This window comes from Petaurus breviceps, unplaced genomic scaffold, assembly GCF_028583685.1.
Source record: "Petaurus breviceps papuanus isolate PSGF00001 unplaced genomic scaffold, PetGlider_PUasm1.0 90792, whole genome shotgun sequence".
In the NCBI taxonomy this organism is placed as follows: Eukaryota; Metazoa; Chordata; class Mammalia; order Diprotodontia; family Petauridae; genus Petaurus; species Petaurus breviceps.
Window position 1 is genome coordinate 8,009,194 of NW_027187347.1, and position 24,531 is coordinate 8,033,724.

General features: G+C 37.3%; 1 protein-coding gene across 1 annotated transcript; it reads left to right on the top strand.

Moving 5' to 3' along the window:
* Positions 1–584: 584 nt before the first annotated feature.
* ABHD10 (abhydrolase domain containing 10, depalmitoylase) lies at positions 585–20,073 on the top strand. Its single transcript, XM_069069829.1, has 5 exons — positions 585–787; positions 3,243–3,426; positions 14,335–14,446; positions 15,020–15,157; positions 17,529–20,073. The coding sequence occupies exons 1-5, from the start codon at positions 655–657 to the stop codon at positions 17,868–17,870; spliced, it is 909 nt and encodes a 302-aa protein (XP_068925930.1). The 5' UTR covers positions 585–654; the 3' UTR covers positions 17,871–20,073.
* Positions 20,074–24,531: the final 4,458 nt, after the last annotated feature.

Here is a 24,531-nt window from a genome sequence, read left to right on the forward strand (position 1 = left end):
GTAGCTGAGGCCCAGCCCACTGGAGACGGCTGTGAGGCCCCCCTACTTCCGCCCCACCGCCCAGCGCCCACGCGGATGTCCCACGGAAATCTCTGCTTTCAGTCACCGGGTTATCTCTTCCCCCCAACCCCCCAAAGATACACACACACACTGAAAGACACAGAGACACTGACACAGGTCGCTCCAGGCATGCTTCCCTGGAAGCACACACGCACACATACACACAAAGCTGCTGAGACACAAAGACACACTGTTCACGCAAGCTTCCCCTCTCACATACATGGACACACAAAAATACACACAGATTCCGAGACACAAAAGACACACATACACACACGACGGTCCACACAAATTTGAAGGTTAACCAGGCCCGTGATTTACAAGGGGGACACCCAGAAGAGGAAGCGCTCTCTAGCGAGTTGCCCAGGGTCACACACAGCCTACAGGAGTCGGAGGCCCCATTCGAACCCAGGACTTCCGGGGTCGGAGGTCGCCTCCGTGACCAGTTCCTCTGGGTGGGGGAGGGGCGGGGCGCTCCGGCCGGGCCGGAGAGGTGAGGGAGATCTGGCGCAGGCGCCCCCTCACCCCCACCCGGCGCTACGCGGGGATCAAAGGGCGCAGGCGCGGAGAGGAGGCGGCAGGGCTGCTGGGAAGATGGCGGGAGGCGGGTGTCTGGTCTCAGCCGCAGCCTTGGTGCGGCGAAAGAGTTGGGATTTTGCCGCTATCTCCTTCAGCCCCGCGGCGTTGCTCTCCCGAAAGATCGAGAGAACGCCACGGAGGCTCCCAGGTCAGTGTCCGGAGGAGCGGCGGCCGCCATGCTCTTCCTGGGCCTGACCCGCCTGTAGGCCGCCTTTGCTGCCCCGGCCCCTTTGGTGTCCGAGGCCCCTCGCTCTGCCGGTCCCGGAGCCTCCCCTCCCCCTTCCTCCTCCCGCACCTCCCCCTACACTTCTCGGGTCTCGCCTTCGTGGCCTGTTCACATTTAAATCCCCAGAAGCATTCGTCCCTCAGACACTGACACACACTCCTAATCGTGTTTTTCAGCTCCGTAGTTTTCAGTTCCTTTCTCTAAGAGGGGAAGAGGAAAAATGGCAAGGATTAGTGTCAGGTAGTTTTGGGAGCCCCAGGTTCCCGTCCTGCCTTTTCTTTTTAAATTGAGCAGGATGTTTCTTGTGTGGTGCACGAAGATGTATTCGGGTTATTCACGCTGAGTTTGGTTCTGTGCTGTTAGCGCTGCTTCATCACCCGGCATCCGAGTGTCCCTCAGCTTGACCTTACATTTTTAATGTGAAGTCCAGACTTTAGGATATGTTGGAAGATTTTTTTAAAACCGTCCTATTGTAATTTGCCTATATTTTGTTCAAATAAAGAAGTTTACAGTGGCGGTCCTTTGGCATTTTAGCAATCAAAGGATTTATTTGAATTAGTTTTCTCAATCAGTTTCTGTATTAAAAATGATAAGTTGGTCCTCGTGTCTGCATTGTACACCTTCCTCTCCGTCTTGAGGAATCTCAAATTAATGAATACAGGACGGTTTAGGTGTCACCAATTATTAGAGACCTTTCCTAATCTTTCCAGTTGTTAGCACTCTCACCCTAATAAAATTTCTTTGTTTTACTTTATATTTACTTGTATTCATTTTGTATTTTCTCTAAGTAGAATATAAGATCCTTGTGAGCAGGCATAGTTTTTAGGGCTTTTAATTGTTTTTCGTGTTTGGGGTTGGTTTCTATTTTCTAGGACCAGGGTTGGGGAACCCGGTTCTTCGCCCCTGCTCTTGGACTCCTGTGTTTTGCATATACTAAAAGCACTTAATAAATGTTTTTTTAATTGAATGGATTTTGCAAATCTTTTTAGCTTTATGAATGTTAATGAAAAGAATTGCTTAATGTATAAAAGATTGCCCATCTTTAACCAGTGTTTGTAGATCAAGGACAGTTTTTAATCTTGCCAGAGAAATTTTACAGACATTCATTCAACAAAAGTTCTTTTGTGTCAGAATACTGAATACTGAAGAACAAAAAAGACAGAAAATACAGACCGTGTTCTTAAAAATTACAGTGAAATTGATTTCCAATTCTGTGTCTTTAGTCTTGCCCTCTCTCCTGAGGTCCACCCACAATTACCTTTCCAATTATCTACTGTGGTACTAGAGAAAGAACACTGAACTCGGAGTCACAGGATTTGGGTTCAGAACCCTGTCTCTGATGCTTACTCCTTTTGTGACCTTAAGCAAGTCTTTTGACTTCTCATATGTAAAATGAGGAAATTGAATTAGAGGACCTCTAAGGACCTTTTGCTCTAGATCTATGAGCTTATGATTTGTACCTGTTATGTCCTTCCAATAGCTCAAACTCAACATGTCTAAAACTGAAATAATTTCTCACCCAAAGCTCCTTCCTTCCCTTTCTCTGTTACTAGCACTTTGGTCACCCATGCTTGAAAATTTGATGTCATCTTTCATTATTATCCAGTTGTTTTCAGATGTGTCTGAATCATTGTGACTATTTGTGGTTTTCTTGGCAAAGACACTGGGATAGGTTGTCATTTCCTTCACCAGATCATTTTAGAGATGAGGAAACTGAGGCAAACAGGGTTAAGTGACTTTCCATGGTCACATAGCCAGTAAGAAAATGAAACCAGATTTGAATACATGAAGATAAGTCTTCCTGACTTAAGGCCCTGCTGTCTATCCACTATGCCACCTGTTATCCTTGATTTTCCTCTTCTACACCCCCTATATCCATTGAGTTGTCAAGTCCTTTTGACTTAGAACAACAAATTTTGTTCAGTTTGGTTCATCACCATTCTGGGTCAGGTTGTCATTATTGCCTTTCACCTAGACTGTTGTACTTTCTTGGCATATCTGGTTTCCTCCAAACTTTACCAACTACAACACATTTTATATAGTATTGTCAGATTAATGCATAGCTTTAGTCTATACTCCTTGCTCAAAATCCTTAATTAATATGTTTCCTTAGTGAGCAGATAAAATACAAATTATACAGACTAACATTTAGGTCTTCCATATTCTGTCTCTTTTCAAATCTATCTCTCATTGCCCTCACTTTGTATCATTCTTTACTCTAACCAGAATGAACTAGTTGATGTTTCATGGAATGTGTGACATAAAACACAAGTTATGTTTGTCAATTTTGAAAATATTTTGAGATATTCCTAGTAAAGTTATGTTTGTTCAAAGTAAAGGATGATATTTTAATTTTTTTTTGTTCTCTTTTTTTTAGTTTGCAGATGGAAGACAAATCTTTCTTACCTTAGTCGACCAGACCTTCCAAATCTGGCTTATAAGAAGCTAAAAGGCAAAAGTCCAGGTGTCATTTTCATTCCAGGATATCTTTCTAATATGAGTGGGACAAAAGCAATGGCAATTGAAGAGTTTTGCAAGTCCCTAGGTCATGCCTATATAAGGTAGGAAACATTTCAGAGAATACACTGCTACTGTATAGAATAATGACGCCTATTTGGTTATAAATAACCAGAAAAAGGTGTAGCCAGCCTTTTTATGTTGTTATTATTATAATAATAGTATAACTTTAATGTGGTGAATTTAGGATGCAATGATTTTACATTAATTTTAACCCTGCCAATTTGGAATTCCTAACAAATTGGTTATAGACTATGAGAGAGATGATTGTAAAAAAATGTTTTAGTTAACCAAAACTCTCCTTTCTTTCTTTTCTCCTTTGAGAAAGAAACATGAAACCTCTGCTGTGAACATGTGTAATCAAACAAAACAAGTTCCTGTATCGGCTTTGTCCAAAGAAAATATGTCACAGTCTTCACTCTGAGTCCACCTCTGACAGGAGGTGATTAGAATGTATCATAAGGAGTCCTTTTGAGTCCTGGTTGGTCATTGTGTTGAGCAGAGTTCCTAAGTCTTTCAAAGTTGATTATCTTTACAATGTTGATATTATTATACAAATAGTTCTTCTAGTTCTATTTACTTTGTTATCAATTCACACAAGTCTTCCCAGGTTTCTCTGAAACCATTCTTCATAATTTATTATAGCACAATAGTATTTCATCACATTCATATATACTTGTTCAGCATTTCCCACTTGGTAGGCATCCTCTGATGCCTAAGAATTTATAATTCTTTGCTACCACAAAAATTCCTTTTCCTCTTTTATTGATCTCTTTGGGGTACAGACCTAGTAGTGGGTCAAAGTATATGCACAATCTTGTAACTTCTTAGGATAAATATAGTTTTTAAAAGGACATTGTGCCAAGTAAGTTAATAGTACAATAAGAATCTTTAATTTACTGGAGAATAAACCTATTAAGTACTTTAGAAGCACTATTTACATATAAACAATAGATATAATGTGATTTTTATCAATTATAATTACTCTTAATTTGACCATACTATTTTTAGGCAAGTTCAAAGTGCTGTTTTTTTCAAAGCTACATTTACTTAATGATATTTTACAATTAATTCTTTTTGCTGACTTTCTAATTGATTCACCTGCTTATCATAGTAGTTCAGTTTGAGGAAGACTACTATATATTAACAAAAATGTAAGTAAATATATGAAATTCCATTCAAGTGAATAGGCCTTGTCCTTGAGTAGTTTATAATTGAATGGAGAAGATATAACTGAATAACCCTTTTTTTTTTTTTTTTTCCTTTTGGAGGGCAATTGGGATTAAGTAACTTGCCCAAGGTTACACGGCTATTTTTTTTTGTGTGGGTATTAAGTGTCTGAGGCAGAAACCGAACTTGGGCCCTCCTGACTCCCGGGCCGGCACTTTACTCACTGCACCACCTAGCTGCCCCAAGAATAACTCTTTTTTTTTGGAGGGGGGAAGGCAGGGCATTTGGAGTTAAGTGACTTGCCCAAGGTCACATGGCTAATAAGTGTTAAGTGTCTGAAGTCAGATTTGAGCTCAGGTCTTCCTGACTCCAGGGCCAGTGCTCTATTCACTGCGCCACCTACCCGCCCCTGAATGAATAACTCAACACTGGAGAGTGAGATAGATAGCTGTGGTTCAGTTCAGTCAAAATGATGTGAAGAATTTTGGGGGGAAAGATCTTGAGGGGGAAGGTTAAGGAGGGAGGCTACATTGGGAGTATAGCCCCTGAATTGGACTTTGAAGGATAGGAAGAACTATTTCAGGAGACAGATATTGGGAAGAGGATCAGGGTATTAGGGATGAAATGGGTTTGAACATACTAAGAGAAAAAGAATCTATTCAAAGCCTAGGGAGTTGTATCAGCAAAGGCTTGGCAGTGGGGAATTAGGAAAAGATAATGGCCTTAATTTAAAGGGAATAGTAAGAGAAAGCTGTTTGAAGCCAGACTGGGGCTTGAAAGCTAGGGTCAAAAGATATGAACAGTTGAGTCACTTTTCTTGTATAACCCTGAATTGATAACTAATTCACAGTGTATTACTTTGCTTGTTTTCTTCTGGCTCCTCCAATATTTCTGTCTTTTATCAACTTTTCTAATTTTATGAGTGAAGTGAAACTTCAGAGTTCTTTTAATATGTGTTTATCTGAATATTAGTGATTTGTAACATATTTTCTTATGATCGTTTAAAGTTTTGAAAATTGGTTACATCCTTTAAACACTAATTTATAGGGAAATGTCTTTTGGTCCTGTATGTATGTGTTGATTCCCTAGATATCATAGATATAAAGCACTTATAAAGGATAATTAATGCAAGGTTTTTTTTTTTTTCCTCCTCCACACTACACTTCTATCAGAATTGATTTGTTTATAGAAAAGCTTTTTAAAAAATCTTATATAAATGTTAGTTTTGAATTATACTCAAGTAGCCTCTGAGGTTGTCACTTTATTTCAAGCATTGATATTACTACAGATATGTTAACTCATAGCAGTCTTTTATGAAGAACATGGAGTTGATTGACAGTGTGTACTCTCTGATGGGTGGCTATAGTTTGTCAAGTGTTATAATTTTAGATATAGATCTTTGATATAGGGCTGGAAGGGATTTTATTTGGGCAACCCCCTCATTGTACTGCTGAGAAGACAGTCCAGAGAAGTTATCACATGTGTAGCACCAACACAATATTTACAGATCCCATGGGGACTGTATATATGCGGCATAGTTCTCAATCACAAAATATAACAGACTCTTCATATGCAAGAAAGAAGCAAAACATTTATTCAGACACCAGGAAACCAAATCCCAACACCAGGAAACCAGATCCATCATAGCAGTATAGAAGTTAATACCCCACAGAGCTGCACCATATTTTAGCCTTCACACATACCAACAATCGAAAGCCTAGCTATCTTCCTGAGTGCATCTTCTCTCTCCCACCATCTACCGTGTTTCCCTGATAATAAGACACTGTCTTATTATTTTTTTTTGGACAGAAAAACACCAGAGGGCTTATTTTCAGGGGAGGGCTTATTTTAATGAACATTGACAGCAATTTTAATAAACAGGTAAAAGTGAACAAAAAAATGTACCTTTATTCAATAAGCAAATCACTGGGGAAGAACAGGATGACGCGCTCACTGCTGCAGCTCTGATTGGATGCAGCTCGGAGCGCGGTGTGCATTTCACATGGGGGGGCGGTGCATACAGAGGGTACCGTAATGTAGCGTGTAGCGCAGGGGATCACCTTCACTACAGTAGCAATCTCAATAGGGCTTATTTTCGGGGGAGGGCTTATTTTAGAGGAATCTGACACAGTAAGGGGAGGGCTTATTTTCAGGATAAGTCTTATTATCGGGGAAACACGGTAGCTGTTCTGACTCCCAGCTTCCTGTGGGCTCTGCTCTACCTTTCAGCAAACTCCCCCTACCACAGGCTCTCTGTGATTACATTCCATCTATTAGGGGCAGGGAAGCTCTTTGAATCAGGGAAGGTCTTCAAATTCCCTTAGGCTTATTAAGGGGCAGGGAAGATCTTCAAATTCCTATTACCATTACAGCTTGCCATAATCTAAGTCCTAGAATCAGAATTTCCACCAAAATTTCTTTCTCTAAGGTTCTCCTTCTCTAAGGCCATTGCTGTTTTTACTATTACCACACCAAATGATGAAAAACAATTAGCAAAAGCCATTTTAGTATAATGATAAAAGTGGCCTGTTTCATTATTGCTTGCCAAATTCTATTCTAGCAGGTTCTTGTCAATTAAGTGTACCCAAATTTACACAGAATAAGGTGGATTGGGACTATTCCTTGCATATACTAGAGTCCTATAAAATAAACCCTTGATGCTTAGAAATAAAAGTATCCCCAGAACTTTCAGAGATGTCATATTTATGTCTTAAGGAGCACAAGCCTAATGCATAGATTATACCAAAAAATTTTTTCTGATTGATTTCATCATTTTTTTTGTGTGTGTGTGAAAGAATATTTCAGAGCCATTGCCCATATGAAGTTAGCAAAGCTGTTGTTTTGTTAAAATTAGAGATCTCACAACAATACTTACAGGGCAGCTAGCATCCTTCCCATCTACTGGTGGGTTACCTCTTTGGTTCAGCCTATTAACCAAAGTGTTAACAATGTGAAGTGTCATTTGGAATATTTCAAGGGAAAGTTGATCTATCAAGTAGGACTCACAATTCAGTTTCATTATAATGTGAAAAATGCAGTTTTAATGTTTGTACCTGGAATTGGTACCTCAAAATTGTGCCCTGTGTTGCTTGCAGACTTGTCATCTAATGGTGAAAAAATAATTTGTAAGCTTTGGAGTAAGGATTCTCCAGAATGTACAATTTCTTGAAATGCTAAGGTCTATTCATCTTTTCTTTTCCAACAGCAAACAGTGCAGTTGAACTAAAGGCATGGGTTAAGATGACAAGGAAATGCTAGATGTAGACACAGCAGTAATATATTGAATGTTACTGACAAGTAGAAAGACATCAAGAAGCACTAGGAAGAAGTGATTTTCTTTTTTCTGGAGAATGAGAGCAAGTCTGTTATCTTAGGCAGTTTTGATGACACTGGGGATATGAAGGAAGGGAAAAAGGGAGGAACAGTTAATTTTGTAGTGAAGAAGTTCTTAACTAAAGAACATGCCACCATGTCCACTTGACCCTTCATGAGAAAGCTTTCTTTTGCTCATTTCCATCTTATCAGGAATTTTTGCAGGAAATCAAATCAGAGTAATTCTTGGTTCAGTACATATTCCAATATTGTTTCACCCTTTCACAATAATGACCCTGATGAGTAATCACAAAAAAGCCAAATTATGTGCAACATGCTTTACTTTCTAGGTCAAATAGATAATAAGAGATTTTGTAACTAGTTCTATTCAAATCATTTAAAATATTTCTACTGTTAAAGCGCTGATTCATTTTTTTAAAAAAATTATTCATTTGGAATACTTCATTCTCTGACTATTTGAGATAAATTAGTTCTTATTCTAGACACTAAGCAGTCAGAAGTTGTTAGATGTTCAGATTATGCATAACTTTCTTGGCCCTCTTCTGCCAATATAACTAACTATACATTAAAATATTCTAATCACAAATTGCAAGATCCCTGTCACACCAACTTGATATTATCCTATTCTTTGAATTTTGCTTACACCTTTTTCTTTCTACCAGTATATAGCCCTCACATCCTTAAAAACTGTAAAATTGAATTCCCTTGTAAAGCCTCTACTGAAGCAATCTAGTTTTGACCATTTTAGTTATATATATATCTTGTTGGTTCCATGATTATTTAGCCTCCAAGTTGTAATTTTTTATATTGTCAGGTAACATCTAAGAGATTTTTTTCTCACTTCCACTTGGGCTGCTATCTAAGCCAGAATCAGACTTTCATGGCCTTGCTTCCTGGGATAAGCTCATCAAAATGGAGAAGCTTAATCTTGGGGATATGAAGGAACTTTGCCATTATACAGCATAGTCTTCCAGATCTTTGGTACAAATAGTTAGAAAATGGACTAATAGTATGAACTGTTTTTTTTTTTTATTTTTATATTACGTCCCAATTAAATCATAAATTATTGTAAGCAGTATTATTAGCTACAGCTCAAATAGTGTATAAAAAATAGGTCACAATAGATGGTCCATAAAAAGAATGGACTATCCTAGGAAACAATGTAGCAAAATTCACAATAACCAATAATATCCTTAAAAACCTATTCATACCAAGGGAAGGTAAACTCTTGAATATCTAGTGTAATTTTTAAAATTTTAGACTGCCTTTTCATTGATGTTTAGATATCTTGGGCCATTGCCCTTCTGCCTAATCATTTTATATAACTCAAGGAATGTAAGGTAATTCTTAAACAGCTCCTTTATCTAGCATGGTAAGACATTTTGCCTAAGTGAATTTTCAGATTGGTTGCCCTTCAGATGACCAAAACTCAGTTCAGACATTTTGATGGAAATACAAAATCCTTAGTTATGTTTTTAAACATGACACTGAACATAATTTAATGTTTTTTATGACTTTAACATTTTTATGAACATATATTTTACTTTTTCTGCCTAATAATTATTAGGAATCAGGTGTTTTCTTGCTGGTGTAATGTATCTGGCTTTAACTGTTTTACCCATACTGGATGCCCCCAGCACCAATACTCTACTATTAATAATGACTTTAATAGGTCAACTTGTGGAAAGCAGTTTACATGTAAATTTATAGATATTTACACATAAAATTATATAGATTAACTTATCCTCCGAGTTTTTTCTCAGCTCTATTTATTAAATAACTGGTATTTCCAAATATAGTTAAGGATGGTAAAGTAGCATTTTGACTCTTGGAGAATATTATTTCTCTTAGAGTTTATATTTAATAACCCATTCCTCAAGGGTTATGAAATGTAAATGGGGAATTTTATATCCTTAGTTCATATTATGTATGCATAATACTACAGATGTATGATCTCTTTTCTGCTTTTGGGTCTCTCTCCCCCACCATATACACCTCTAATCATTTAAGTACTAAATTCTATATAAGCTAGTAACTTCCCATAAATAGCTAGAGAGAGAGTCCAGAAAATGACTAAAATTTCCAGCCTCTGTTACTGAGAAACTTTTAGTGGTGCCATTTAGAGAGACTTTGGAGGAAGATGATGAGTTTGGAGCCTTAGTGACCTGTTTGAAGCCAATAGAGAAAATACATTCAGTGAAGGAACTGGAAGGAGAGGGAAGGCCCCAAAAGTGAATTAGTGCAATCTTTTCTATATGGAATTATGACTAATTAATATTATTTTATATACTATAAGTATCAAAAATGTTTGCTTTTTTCTGATGCTTAACTTTTATTGGAATTAGATTCTTATTTCCTGCTCTAAAACCTTTGTACTTATTTGAGCAAGTAAGCCAGAATTCCTTATTTCTGCTCTTATGAATAAATAAATGACTTTTTTTTTTAACTTCACAGCACATATACTAAGATAGGAGTAAATTAATGTCATCATCTACTCCATTCTGTTTTGTAGTCTAAATGGGAGACAGAAGTGTGCATACACACACGTACACATACACATATACATATACATGTGTATGTATACTCAGACCCCACATATGCCCCACCCCCTACCACCATCCCAGCCTGTAAGTGAAGTGAACAAGAAATCTACAAATAAGGAAGTCATTAAGCCTTTCTCTCTTTTGCAAAAAAAAAATAAATAAATAAGAGTTCTTAAATCCTTCTACACCTTTTGTCCTCATTGTATGAGAATTACAGTGATCTGCAATAAATATGGAATTTTAAGAATGCCTGCTTTTTTTTACACATTTAAGCAAGTAAAGGAATATGTAAACACATTACTTGAACATTTTATATACCCTTGGTTTACAGAACTCAATAGCTTATCAGGTGTTTGTGAGAGAAAAAACCCTGTCCCTTTTCCCCACATTTTATTTCTTTTTTTTTATTATTGTTTAAGATTTATTAACCATTAGCCTAAATTTGCAGTTCAAATTCTCGTGTACTATTAAATGTTTGAAGGCTGAAAAGTTTATTAGTTTTTTATTTTTTTGTTTTTATTATTATTTTTTTAATTAAATTTTATGTTTATTTTTAGTTTACATCATTCATTTTTACAAGATTTTGAGTTACAAATTTTTTCCCTGTCTTTCCCCCACCCACCACCCCAAAACAGCGATCCCAATGTATAACCCCTCCCCCAGTCCGTTCTCTCCTATATCTTCCCCCATCTCCCCTCCAACTTTTCAGTAGGGCAAGGTGGATCTCTATGCCCCATTACCTGTATATCTTATTTGCCAGTTGCAGGTGAAAAAAAAAATTGCATATATATATATATATATATATTAAACATTTGATTTTAAAACTTTGAATTCCAGATTTTTTCCCTTCCTCTGTCGTAGCTCACCCTTACTGGGAAGATTCAATTCAATATAGGTTATACATGTGTAGCTATGCAAAACATTTCCATAGTGGATATATTGCGAAAGACTGACTATATTTCCCTCTATCCTATCCTACCCCCCACTTGTTCTATTCTCTACTTTGACCCTGTCCCTTTTCAAAAAAATCTTTTTTTTTCTTTCATTTTTTTGGAGGGAGAAGTCAAGAGAATTGGGGTTAAGTGATTTGCCCAAGGTCACACAGCTGTTAAATGTCAAACATCCGAGGCCCGATTTGAACTCAGGTCCTCCTGACTCCAGGGCCAGTGCTCTATTTACTGTGCCACCTAGCTGCCCAACCCTGTCCCTTTTCAAAAGTATGTGCTTCCAACTTTCCTCCCCCAAAACCTTCCCTCCCCTCCATCATCTCCCTTCTCATCCCCTTCCCCCCCTACTCTCCTGTAGGGTGAATATCCTATTTAGTGTGTATGTCATTCCCTCCCTAAGCCAAATTCAGTGAGAGTAAGGTTGACTCATTCCCTTTTGCCTTCATGTTCTTTCCCTCCATTGTAACAGTTTTGCCTTGCCTCTTCTTATATGAGATAATTTACCCTATTCTGTATCACCCCATATCCTCTCATTTTATTCCTCTCTCACCTCTCAATTATACCTTTTAATTAACATGTCTTCCTGTTCAATTGGTCCTGTGCCCTCTGTCCATGTATACCTGTATACATATATGCACATACTCACATATGTATTCATACGCCGGTATACCCTCCTATATAGATATATATGTATGTATACATATATGCATACATACATACACACACATATATACACACACATACACACATTTCTATTCCTTCAACTATTCTCATACTGAGAAAAGTTTCATAAGTTACAGTTATCGTTTTTCCATGTAGGAATGTTAATAGTTCAACTTTGATAAGTTCCTTATTTTTTTCCCTGTTTACCTTCTCATGCTTCTCTTGCTTGTATCTGAATGACAAATTTTCTGTTTAGCTGTTTTTTTCATCAAGAATGCTTGAAAGTCCTCTACTCCATTGAATGACCATGTTTTCCCCTGAAACATGACAATCAGTTTTGCTGGGTAGGAGATTCTTGGTTTTAATCCCAGCTCCTTTGACCTCCAGAATATCATATTCCAAGCCCTTCGATCCCTCAGTGTAGAAGCTGCCAGATCCTGTGTTATCCTGATTGTGTTTTCACAATATTCAAATTGTTTCTTCCTGACTGCTTGTAATATGTTCTCCTTGATCTGGGAATTCCAGAACCTGGTTATAATATTCCTAGGAGTTTTCTTTATGGGATCTTTTTCAAGAGGTGATCTGTGGATTCTTTCAAGCTCTATTTTGTCCTCTGGTTCTAAAACATTAGGGTAGTTTTCCTTGAGAATTTCTTGAAGGATGATTTCTAGGTTCTTACTTTGATCGTGGCTTTCAGGTAGTCCAATAATTTTAAAATTCTCTCTCCTGGATCTATTTTCCAGGTCAGTGGTTTTTCCCATGAGATATTTCACATTGCCTTCTATTCTTTCATTTGTTTGGATCTGTTTAACAGCATCTTGATTTCTCATAAAGTCATTAGCTTCCATTTGCTACAGTCTAATTCTGAAGCAATGATTCTCCTCATTGAGCTTTTGAGATTCTTTTTCCATCTGGCAAATTCGCCTTTTTAAGGCATTCTTCTCATTGCCTTTTTGAGCCTCTTTTGCCATTTGAGTTAGTCTATTTTTTAAGGTGTTATTTTCTTCAGTCAGGCTGTTGACTCTCTTTTCATGATTTTCTTGCATCATTCTCATTTCTCTTCTCAGTTTTTCCTCCACTTATTTGGTTTTCAAAATCCTTCTTAAGCTCCTCTATGGCCTGTAGCCAGTTCATATTTTATTTGGAAGCTTTTGGTGCAGGAGTTCTTACTTCACTGTCTTTCTCCTGTTCCATGCTTTGACTCTTTTTGTCCCCAAAATAGGAGTGTAAAGTTGGACTGCTCCGTTTGCTTTGCTTTCTTTGCTTGCTCATGTTGCCACTTAATTACTTGACTTTTGAGCTTTTTGCCACAGTAGAACTCTGCTTCCAGAAAGGGGAGCTTTGTCCCAAATCGCTGGGGTTTTCTCAGCTGCTGGAGCTATTAGTTGGCTGCCCTCTCTGAAGCCTCAACAAGGCACACTGGTCACATACCCCACGATCTCCACCCTAGACAGCAGTCCAGATCTAAGCAGGTTAAAGCAAGAGCAATTACTCCTCGGACTGGTTGCTTGGTCCCCCTACAGTCTGTAGGCCAGGAGCTGAAGCTGCAGTGCTTCAGCAGATTCTCCCCCTGGGGGCAGAGGCCTGACTGCACTCCCGGATTCCCGGTTCCCAAAGTCCACTGACCTCTCACTTTGTCTTTGGCATTTATGGGTTGATAATTCTGGAAACCGCCAGATTTGCTGGTGATCCACTTCTCCAGATGACCGTCCAGCCAGGACTGGTCAGGCTGCCCTGAGGCTAAAACCTTGGGCTCACTTGGGTCTGGGCTCTGCTCCTAGAGTGCCATTCTGGCCGCTTCCTGCCAGCCTGCTGGGCTGTCTTCAGTGGGAGGTTAGTTTCTCTCTGTCATTTTGTAGGTTCTGTAGCTTTAAAGTTTGTTTAGAGTTATTTTTTACATATATTGGAGGAGGTAGGAGCCAGGGCCACATGGAAGTCCTGTTTCTACTCCCCCGTCTTGGCTCTGCCTCCCCTCCCCCCCCCATTTTATTTCTGAGAATTTATTTCACTGATTTATTTTTAATGGAGATTTGTTTAGGTTGCCTATTTTGAGAAGAAAAAAACAACCTATTTTAGCCACTGTCAAGATAAAGTAAATACTTTACTAAGTATTGTTTTATTTGGTTTAGTTCAGAATTTATTTTTTAAACATCTCAAATGTTATAAATCTTTGCATAGTACTGTCACATTCCCTTTATACTTGCATTATAGGGTATGGGGGGAAGAGAATGTTATCTATTCTTTTTGGTAATCAAGGTAATAGAAAATCCTGTTTACACATTTCATTATTTTACAGGTTTGATTATTCAGGATGTGGAAGTTCAGAGGGCAAATTTGAAGAAAGTACAGTGGGAAAATGGAGGAAAGATGTTCTCTCCATAATTGATGACCTAGCAGAAGGACCTCAGGTTATTTTACGTGATTAAGTATTCACATCAGATAATAAATTAGATTCTTGTTATTGCTTTAATTGGGGAAGAGGCAAAAGGCAAAATTTTGTTACTTGACTTTTAAAAAAAATTATTGCTGTAGCTTTCCTTCCTTGCTTAACTTAGGGGGTTTTTTCTTTAAATTTTTTTCAGACAATAACTTTGTATTGTAATAATAATAATAGCTCATGTTTACATAGTACTTTTCAGTTTTACAAAGCACTTTGCATACATTACCTCATTTGAACCATTAACCCTTTGAGATAGGTATGACTTAGTATTGTTATCTTAGATTTACAGATGAGGGAATTGAGACTCAGAGAAACTGTGAGTCTGATGAAGTGAAGTCACATTCAGAGTCAAGTTCCAGGGCTTACTGCCTCCACTTTGTCCTGTTGCTTTTCAGCCACTTAAAGAGAGTTAATTTTTCAACTATACATCTTCCCAAATATATCAGAGACCCATAGTTTAAAATCAGTGACTATCATTAGGCAAAGTGTTAATTTTTTGGATTTTAATATCTTATTTTTAAAACAAATATTTTATTTCTAGATATTGGTTGGATCTAGCATGGGTGCCTGGTTAATGCTTCATGCTGCAATTGCACGCCCAGGAAAGGTAGCAGGTCTCGTTGGCATAGCAACAGCAGCAGATAGCATAATAACAAAATTTAATCAACTTTCTGTCGAGGTGAGTAAATATGTTTATGTCTGTGTGTGCATGTGTATATGTATATAAAGAGAGAAAGAGGAGGTGTAGCTCTAAAAACAAGCTTAAGACTATGTACTTCCTTTCTTCCAACTTTTCTACTTTTTTCAAGTCCCTTTTGCTTGTCTTTGCTCCCTCATGAACAGTTCCTCAGCTATTGCAACCTCTTACTTTAAGGTTCACTTCATTTTGTTTTATTTTCTTATTTATTCAAAGTCTGTTTCTAAGATTTTGTCTTGAACCACACAGTTACTTTCTCAAATTGCTTCCATGGAATATCTCTTTCTTTATTAATCACATGACTTTATTTTGCCCACATCTTTTGTGATCTTTTGCACCTGTCCGTTTTTGTTCTTTTGATTTCATCCTTGCTTATTGTTTAAACATTCATTTAGTTCCTTTTTTCCACTTCTTATCTCAGTGTTTATGATGCTAAATTGGCTTAGTTTAGTACTTAGACTAATTTGTGACAGAGATAAAGTGTCTGAAATAACAGAAGTTGACAAACCTCTCATGGCTTGTTCTAAGACATCTGTTTGAAGGTACTACAAGTTACAGTAATTAAAAACAAGATGGGGATTGGAGGTCTACATAATTTTACAACTCTGAGCCAGAGAACTTCTGCCCTGAATGTTAGGTAGCTAGTGGCAACATTTTCCTTTTAAGCCAAGGGTCAGCAACCTTGGCTGTGTTTAAACATACTACTGTTGTATAAGAAAATCCAAAGAGAAGGGAAGATATGAGAGAGAAAAGAAAAGTTGACAGTGGTAATCATAAGTATTTTTCTCAGGTCTCAGTCACTGGCCCATATGCCATAAGTTATTTGATTAGTGCACATTTTTTGTTCGGTTGAATGGTTACATCAGTTATGACCACAACCTTTATGAAACCAAGCTCCTCTCACCTCTCATTTCAACTGATTCTAAACTTCTCTCTATGCTTCCCCTTAAACATTTCTTAAGAAATCTTTCATGACCTTAATTTATGTGAAAGACTCCTTGTTGGGGGAAAACTTTTAAGTCTCTTTCATTGTACTGAATTGAAATTTTTTTGTATTCAGTTAGCAAGTATTTAAAGACCTACTAAGTGCTAGCACAGCGGTGTGGCCTTGATGCCTGTTCTGTGAAGTTTGGATTCAGTCAAAGGGCTATACTTGAGGACCTAGAGGGCTACATGTGGCCTTCAGACCACAGGTTCCCCACCCTTGTGCTAGGCACTGATAATCAACAAACAGTAAACATTAAGTGACTGTGAAAATATGACATGCTGTAGAGAATAATCTTCCAAAGCCTGCCTTTTAATATTTTTTGTCTGTAGTACTCACAATATTCATACAAATAATTTTTAAGGATTTTCTAAAGATAAGAAAGTAAACATATGGGTTAATATTCATTTCCTTTGTATTGTTTTTTTCTCTCATTATTTAATTTGAATGATGCTCTTGTTAATATCTTTTAAAATGTCATAGTAATAATTTCAACTTGAGATTTAACACACTGATCAAAATGGCATAAGTATATATATATTGTATATGCATAATTCCCACCTGCTACATAATAGATACTCAATAAAAGAGTGAATAAAATATTTATTAACTGCATGCTATTGGTGAAGCACTATGCTAAGCACTAGGAATATAAATTGAAAAGCAAGGAGTTCATATTTTAATGGGGGTGGCAACACATATGGAAGGTTTCAGCTACAGATCAGATGGAAAAGTCCCATCATCCTTAGGGGGAAATGGAGAATCAGATGTCAATTGTTTATTAATGTCATTCCCACTAATAAAATCATATCATCTTCTAATGTTGAACTCTTTAATAGTATAATTGACTTTAATGGCAAGAACTTTTTTTTCTGGATCTTCAGGAGCTGTGGTTGTGGCACCTGTAGTGGGAGTGACCATGCTGCATTTCCACATCTTCCTAGGGTGGTAGCTGAGGGCATTGGGCTGGAAGCAGTGCTTTTCCCAGTACTCTTGGGCCTATCCTGCCTGTTTTGTAACTATTTGAATACACATCTTATTCCCCGATGAAGTATCAACTCCTTGAGAATGGGGACTCCATTTTATTCATTCTTTATATCCCCTCTAAGTATTGAGATGTATGTGTTTTGAAATTAAGCATATATTTTTTCCTGAACTTTTCACTGTACTATTTGTTTTGAAGTTTCATTTTGTTCTCTATTCTTTTATTCTTAAATTAGGGTACAGCCATACAACATTTGAATTTAAAATACTAAAGCAGTGATATTTTTGTTGTTTTTCTCTTTTCTCCATCTTTAAAGTTTAAAATTTGTAACTATGGTATGTAAACATAAATGCATATTTTAAAGTCTTGACTTTTCCCAACAGGCAAAAAAAGAGATAGAAGTGAAAGGTGCATGGAAAGTGCCAACAAGGTACAGTGATGATGGATTTTATGTCTTTCATTATAGTTTAATTAAAGAGGCAAGTCTACACTGCTTGTTACGCGGCCCCATCCCTGTGACGTGCCCTGTAAGATTGCTCCATGGCATGAAGGATGAGATCATTCCATGGCAAACTTCCATGCAGGTTGCTGAACATGTGATCAGCACAGATGTAGATGTCATCCTTCGTAAAAATGGTGATCATCGAATGAAGGAGAAGGAGGACATCAAACTTCTGGTGTATACCATTGATGATTTAATCGATAAGCTTACCACCTCAAATTGAGTTTATGGTGGCACAAATATATGCTTTATTGTGTGGCCAATCAAAACCTTATTTTTAATTGAAATTGCAGACTAGTGAATCAGGCAGGCTTAAGGGTTGACAAATGAAAAATACTGGGCTATAAGTTTCTTTCTCTTACCTCCGTATTGTAAATGCTGTATGAGAATTTTCTTGATGCTACATTTGCACAGATGGTAGATATTGTGACTAAAGTATTGGTTGATGGAAATCTTTCTCTTCCATCCTAGACTTTTTTCATTAAATGTTTCCTACACTATTTTTTTTACCAAGAAAATGTTTGTGTTGACTGTGCCAACTGTTATATTTGGTTAATACTTCTTGAATTGTAAAATAAAACTTAGTTTTTAATTTAGGACCATTAAATGTGGAGATTTGTGCAATAATTGTAATGGTTTTATGTTCAGATAAGCAAATTCACATTTGTACCAGAATTGTTCAGTGAAATGAAAATTTGAAAAAGTCTGATTATAATAAAATTCAAGATGTAAAAGATTGTGTCTTTTATAAAATATGTTACTGATATTGTAGAATATTTTAAACTAAGGTTATCAGAAAATTACTCCAAGTACCTTCATAATAATATGAAATAAGCATTACGTTTATAAACTTTACTTAGAAGTCATAGCTAAACTTACTTCAGAATTTCAAGGATCTGTTACTTCATTCGTGTGGACAGTTTTGGACTGATGTATATTGAAATCCTGCCATGTTTTCATGAATTCTTAAAATTAAACATCTGTAGGGGCAGAAGTAACAAAAGGATAGGGTGAAACAATTTTCCAGCCCAAGACAACTTAAGTGATCAGCAGGAAAGGTCTGTCTCCCAGGGGTGAGAATGGAACACAGTTCAGTGCAGGCAATGCCCTTGCACGTCAGCAGCAGGTCTTGAGGGCAACTGAGTCAGCAGTGGCATATAACTGATCAGAAAGAGATTATAGGGGTCCCTTTGTTGGCACTAGGTGCAGGTCTCTGTTGTGTTGCCTGTACTTGGATCTGGGTCACAGAACTAGGTTGCTGTCCCAGGGCAAGGAGAAGCAATAGCTCATCAAAACTTGTGGCTTCAAGGGAGTGGGGACCCTGTTCACAGTTCCAGGGTGGAGAAGAGTGCTTGTGGTCTCTCACAAACCAGAGCACAGTCCAGGAGAATGGTAAACACACTTCTCCTTAGATAATACCTCCTTGGAAGAACTGAAAACTTACAGGCCCCCAGAATAGCTCTGAAAACAGCAGCATTGAAAACCTGAAGCTCGGGACAGTGTCCTCTCCACCCCAGGAGCAAATATGGCCTCAGACCCTTACTAACTGTGGCAAAGATAGGGAGACAGGAAGTGGAGTATGCTATGTGAGAACCAGAGAGAAGGCAAATTTGGCTGGAACTCAGAAGGCAGGATGGGAAGGAATACCACAAGGCAGGAAAGATAGATGGGGACAAGTTGTAAACAACTTTAAAACATATCCGTTCATATGTGCTGTACATGTCTTTGATGGTAAGGATTATTTAATTTTTTTAAACGTTTTTTGTCTTTGTATCTCTGGTGTAGATAATTTATTGAAATGGTTGTTGATTGACTGATTGCTATTATGTTATGTAGATGGTTCATATACCATATTTCTGCACGTGACCTTTGATTACTACACACAGTTCACCCAACTCTTTTATATGCTCTATGTGTCATTTATTACAAGAGGCATGCATTTTTGGTTTTAGTGAATTATAGTTGTTTTGTAAATGTTAGCTACATGTACAAGATATAGATTAATGTATACATGTGACTACATTGTTTTAGCATCTGCTAAGGAGACTAGCTATGTTTAGTATATTGACTGTTTCCAATTAATTTCTTTTTTTTTTTAAGCAATCAGGGTTAAGTAACTTGCTCAAGGTTACACGGCCAGTTATTTCTGGGTGTGGTGCTGAGTATCTGAGCCTGGGCTTCAATCTCCAGGTCATCCTGACACTGGAGCTGGTGCTCTTACTTGCTGAACCACCTGGCCCTCTATTAATTTCTTTAGTTATTTGATATGTTAAGTTCTATATGTTGTGCACCTATGCACAGAAATCTTGGATCCCAATATTATTTTCATAGACTGGGAATTCTTCACTAGGGGAGAATGTAGGGCACAGCATTCAGCACACTGTCTAACATCCAGTTAAGTGTTTAATAAAGGCTTGTTGACTTGATATGATTTTTCACCTTATTATGGCAAAAAATCTTTTTAATTTGTAAAACACCTGCATTGCAGAATGTTTCTCTTTTTAAAGAAACTACTATATGTCACCCACCACATTCCGAGCCTTCGACAGTCATCTTGACTTTTGTCTTTTCACTGGAATTCAATGATTCTGAAAGAGAGAGAGGCTGACGACTGCACAGCTCTGCCTCGCTTAAATCCAATTCACACGCAAGTCAAGACATCACCTTGTGATGTTATTAGTCCCCTTTGAAAATGAAGGATGAGCATAACTACTTTTTAAAATATTCATTTATTTCTAGAATCATAAACTATGTATTAAAGAAAGCCACTGTGTATTTGCAATGCTACAACTATTAGTGGAATGCTTCCAGTCCTTATCTGTTTTTACCAGATTTACTTTATTGAATGGAAAAGGCTCCATAATTTACACTCTATTGCTTACAATGGTACCAAAGTCCTTACAAAATAATTTTTCTCTTGAGTAGGTTAAACAACACTCCATCAATTTTATTTATCATTACACAACCAATATACTTAAGAAATCCATTCTCTATTGTTCAACCTAGATAATTTAATGTTATTTGACTAGGTTTGCATGACCTCCAATTCAACATCAATGGGGACTAAATCAGTAAGATTTTAGCGTGTATCAGTATGTTTTAAAGTCAATGCAGTGCTTTTTCCATTTCCCAATGCTCTTATTATAAGCTTTTTGCTTCTCTGACCTAAAACCATTTTCTGCCATGCATACAATATAACATGAACTAGCCTGAACATCAGCTCTAGAAAACCTCACATTCAGAAAGCCTTACATTATTTACAAGAACAGTTGACACTTTTGGATGTGAAGGCAACTGAAAGGAATAGGGCAAATGCCAGTGGAAAGGAAGGATAAATGAGGCCACCTATTATATTTTGCATCTGCTGCATCTGTTTGGCTGAGGGCACTTCCAAATATATAAATCTGAGAGAGCATGAAGCAATCCCAGTAGTCAGTGGAAAGGTCAGAGTGGGGGAAGGGAGGGAAAGAGGCCATTGCAATGGGGAGTTTGTCAAAGCATAAAGGTTCAGGCAAAAAGGAATGTTTCTTGTCAGGTGATCGATTCAACCAAAGCAAATTTTACTTAGGTAGCTGAGTGATGAAATGTGGCCCAAGGCATCCCTTTCTGGAAATATTTAGTGGGGAGGGGAAGATGAAGATACAAGGTTTGTGTGTATAGGAGGAGTGACAATTGAAAAAAAAATGACATACTTTAAAAATTATTATCATTTGTTTTTATATCGCCATTGTATATGAAAATATTTCACCTCATTCTCTACCCAATTATCCATTTATTATCACAAAGAATTAAGAAAACAAAACCAACCAAGATATTAACTAAGTTTGACATTATATAAATGAGTCACACCTTTAATCCTCCCATCTCCGTCCAAAAGGGACAGAAATGGTTTTTCTCATCTCTTCTTAGAGACCAAATTCAATCTGTGTAATTACTCAGCATTCAGTTTCATTCTTTAATATAGACTTTCCATTTACATTGCTATAGTCATTTGGGCATGTTATCTCCTGGTTTTAATTTCATACATTTTGAAGACTCCTTTATAAATCTAAGGTCACATTGTTCAATTCAATTCACCAGTATTCTTTTGAGTCCTCACACTGTATACAAAGCACTATGTTAGATACTGTGGGTAATAGAGATGCATTAGCTCCAATCTCTGTTCCTGAGGTACATACCATTTCAAAGCTATTCTGTATCTTTTGTGGAATTCCACTTTGTTTAGTCAGCAAGATTGCTCAAAACTAAGGGAAAAAAAAACCCAGCTAATTAAACAGAGGGATACTGCTGCTGTTTGGTCATTGCTGTTGCGTCCAACTTGTCATGACCCCATTTGGGGTTTTCTTGGCAAAGATACTGGAGTGGTTGCCATTTCCTTCTCCAGCTACTAGTGTGTAAAAGACTGGAGGCTTTTATACACACTGGCAAATAGAAGAAACAAAACAAACAAGTGTGTGGGAAGGATCAGGATGCATGTTAAGTCCATACTTCACAATGCTATGAAGTATATGATGCAAGTATAATTACACCCATTTTACAGGTAAAGAAATTGAATCCCAGAGAGATTAAGTGATTTGCCAAGGGCTATACAACTTATACATATGAGAACTGAGATATGAACCACTCTTTCTCCTGACCAGCATGCTTAATAATAACAATAATAAGTAGCTAGCATTTATATAATGCCTACTATGTACCAGGCGCTGTGCTAAGCATTTTACAAATACTATCTCATTTGATCTTCCTCACTCTGGGAGGTGGGTGCTATTATTATCCCATTTTACAGTTAAGGAAACTGAAGCAGACAAAGACTAAATGACTTACTTGTCCAAGGTCCCGTAGCTAGTAAGTTTCTAAGACTGGCTGGAGTTGAATTCAGGTCTTCTTGACTCAAAGCCCAGTGCTCTATTCTATCCACTGAGTCTCCTTTATCTTAGATCAGACAGTCTGGATTTGTCCCATTTTTAAGACTTTTTTTGCAATTGCATAAGCAGTATGTTATTACAGACCACTTAAGTATCTTCTTCAGAGACCTGAAGAATTTACTATGAAAGAGAGAAAAGAGGACTTTTGGAATGATGTTGTTGCATTCTGCCAAATTTTGGTCTGGGAATTACAGCTTGATCTTACCTATTTTTTCAAATCATATTTTGTATCTTTGTCAAATTAGGTTCTAGAATTGCTAATTCATGCAATATAAATGAAAGTCAGGGGTATAATCATCAGGATCAGTGTCAACCAGGTGATGGCTTCCCTGTTCAAGGGAGGGCAAATAATGGGGTCTTCAGAAAAGTCCTGCCACCACCTTCATGAGGCCGCTTTTCCAATTCTTCCCACTGCTCCAATAGCTCTACCTGGGATCTATTCAACAGACCACTCAGAACCATTATTAAAACTTCATTATGTCTTTCATGAGTGTTCCAGTAAGAAGCCTGCTGATATTTTCCCCTACTTCCAAGTTTCTGATTCATCAGTACCCACCACATCAGTGATAGTTTATGGCACCAATTTGGTCTTCTAATTTAGGCATCTGATCTAACATGTAATCCCAAGATCAAAACAGAACCATAAGCAAATATGAAGAAGTCCTAATGGATTCCCCCTTACATAGTAAGTTCTATAGTTTGAACTCATTGAAAGACATGCATAAATAGTATTTTCTTGATTAGCTATCATATCTCTTCATCGACATTAACAGTGTCTAATTAGCTTGCAGCTAAAGCATTTAGTAGACCAAATATCTATCCTTTCTACCAATTAAACTCTTGCTATTTCTCCTTAATTTCTAGATCTTTTCTTCTCTTTCTATTTTTTCATTCTTGTATCTTATTCATATACAGGTCACATAATCATCCTGCCACATTCCATATCAGATATCAATGGATCAAATTAATACAACAGAACAAAACAAAAAAAAGCAACAATATCATTTTAAGGGATACTTAATAATGCATAGATATACAAGCTTTAAATAAATGTGAATTCTCCAGACTAAGTTTCTCAAACTTTCAGGTATCATCCACTATGCCTCTTGTTTGTCCTTCATTCTCAAAGAGGATCCATGGCATCAGGAAGGTAACGCCATGACTTGCAAGCAAATTGGATTTAAGTGAGGGAGGGCTTCATGGTCACCAGTCTCATTTTCTCCTCCAGAGCCATCTAGGTCCAGGGGCCAGATATAAATCAGAAGAACTGGAGATGCCCCCTCCCCATTCATTATAAGAAATAAGAAGTGACAAAGTTTGTCATGGTTCACATTTAAGTCCACAGTGCAGATTCTCCTGTGTGAAATCATTGAAGATGACAGCTGCTACAATCCAGCTTTAGACTCTCAGAATTGCAAAAACCACCCAAGGTTTACAATTTCATTACAATCCAGACCTTTTCCCTCCTTTTTTCCAGGAAGTGCCTTCCATGCTCTGTGTTCTTATCAGCTCTTGCACTATGCAATCATCCCTTCTGTGTCTCTGATCACAGTCCCTTGTCAGGGTATACTACCACACTTTAGTTGAAGGCCTCTTGTTATGTCCACTCAGTCAGATGGAAAGCCCCCTAGGCTTAAACACTAGTAATTCAGCAATGATTACAGAAATAGTCATTCAAGCAAAAGCAATAAAAATCTCAGTAAAACAACAAAAGCAACATCAACTGAGTTCTGTACAAGTCTTAATGACTTAAAGCTGCTTTGAGTCATAAAAACATCATACTCAATTCTGGAATAATCTTGTTACATTAAAAATTATATTTTCTAATATAATGTTACTGAACTTTTTATGCTCCTTATGCCAGCATGACTAATTTCCCTTCTCTTCTTTTTTCTCATCCTGCTATTCAGGCATATTAAATGGAAGCTTGGACTTGTACCCAGAGAGACAGACAGACAG

Coding starts and splice junctions, on each gene's coding strand:
- ABHD10 (XM_069069829.1), top strand. CDS start 655: ATGGCGGGAGGCGGGTGTCTGGTCTCAGCCGCAGCCTTGGTGCGGCGA. Junction 788..3,242: donor AACGCCACGGAGGCTCCCAG/GTCAGTGTCCGG, acceptor TCTTTTTTTTAG/TTTGCAGATGGAAGACAAAT. Junction 3,427..14,334: donor CTAGGTCATGCCTATATAAG/GTAGGAAACATT, acceptor ATTATTTTACAG/GTTTGATTATTCAGGATGTG.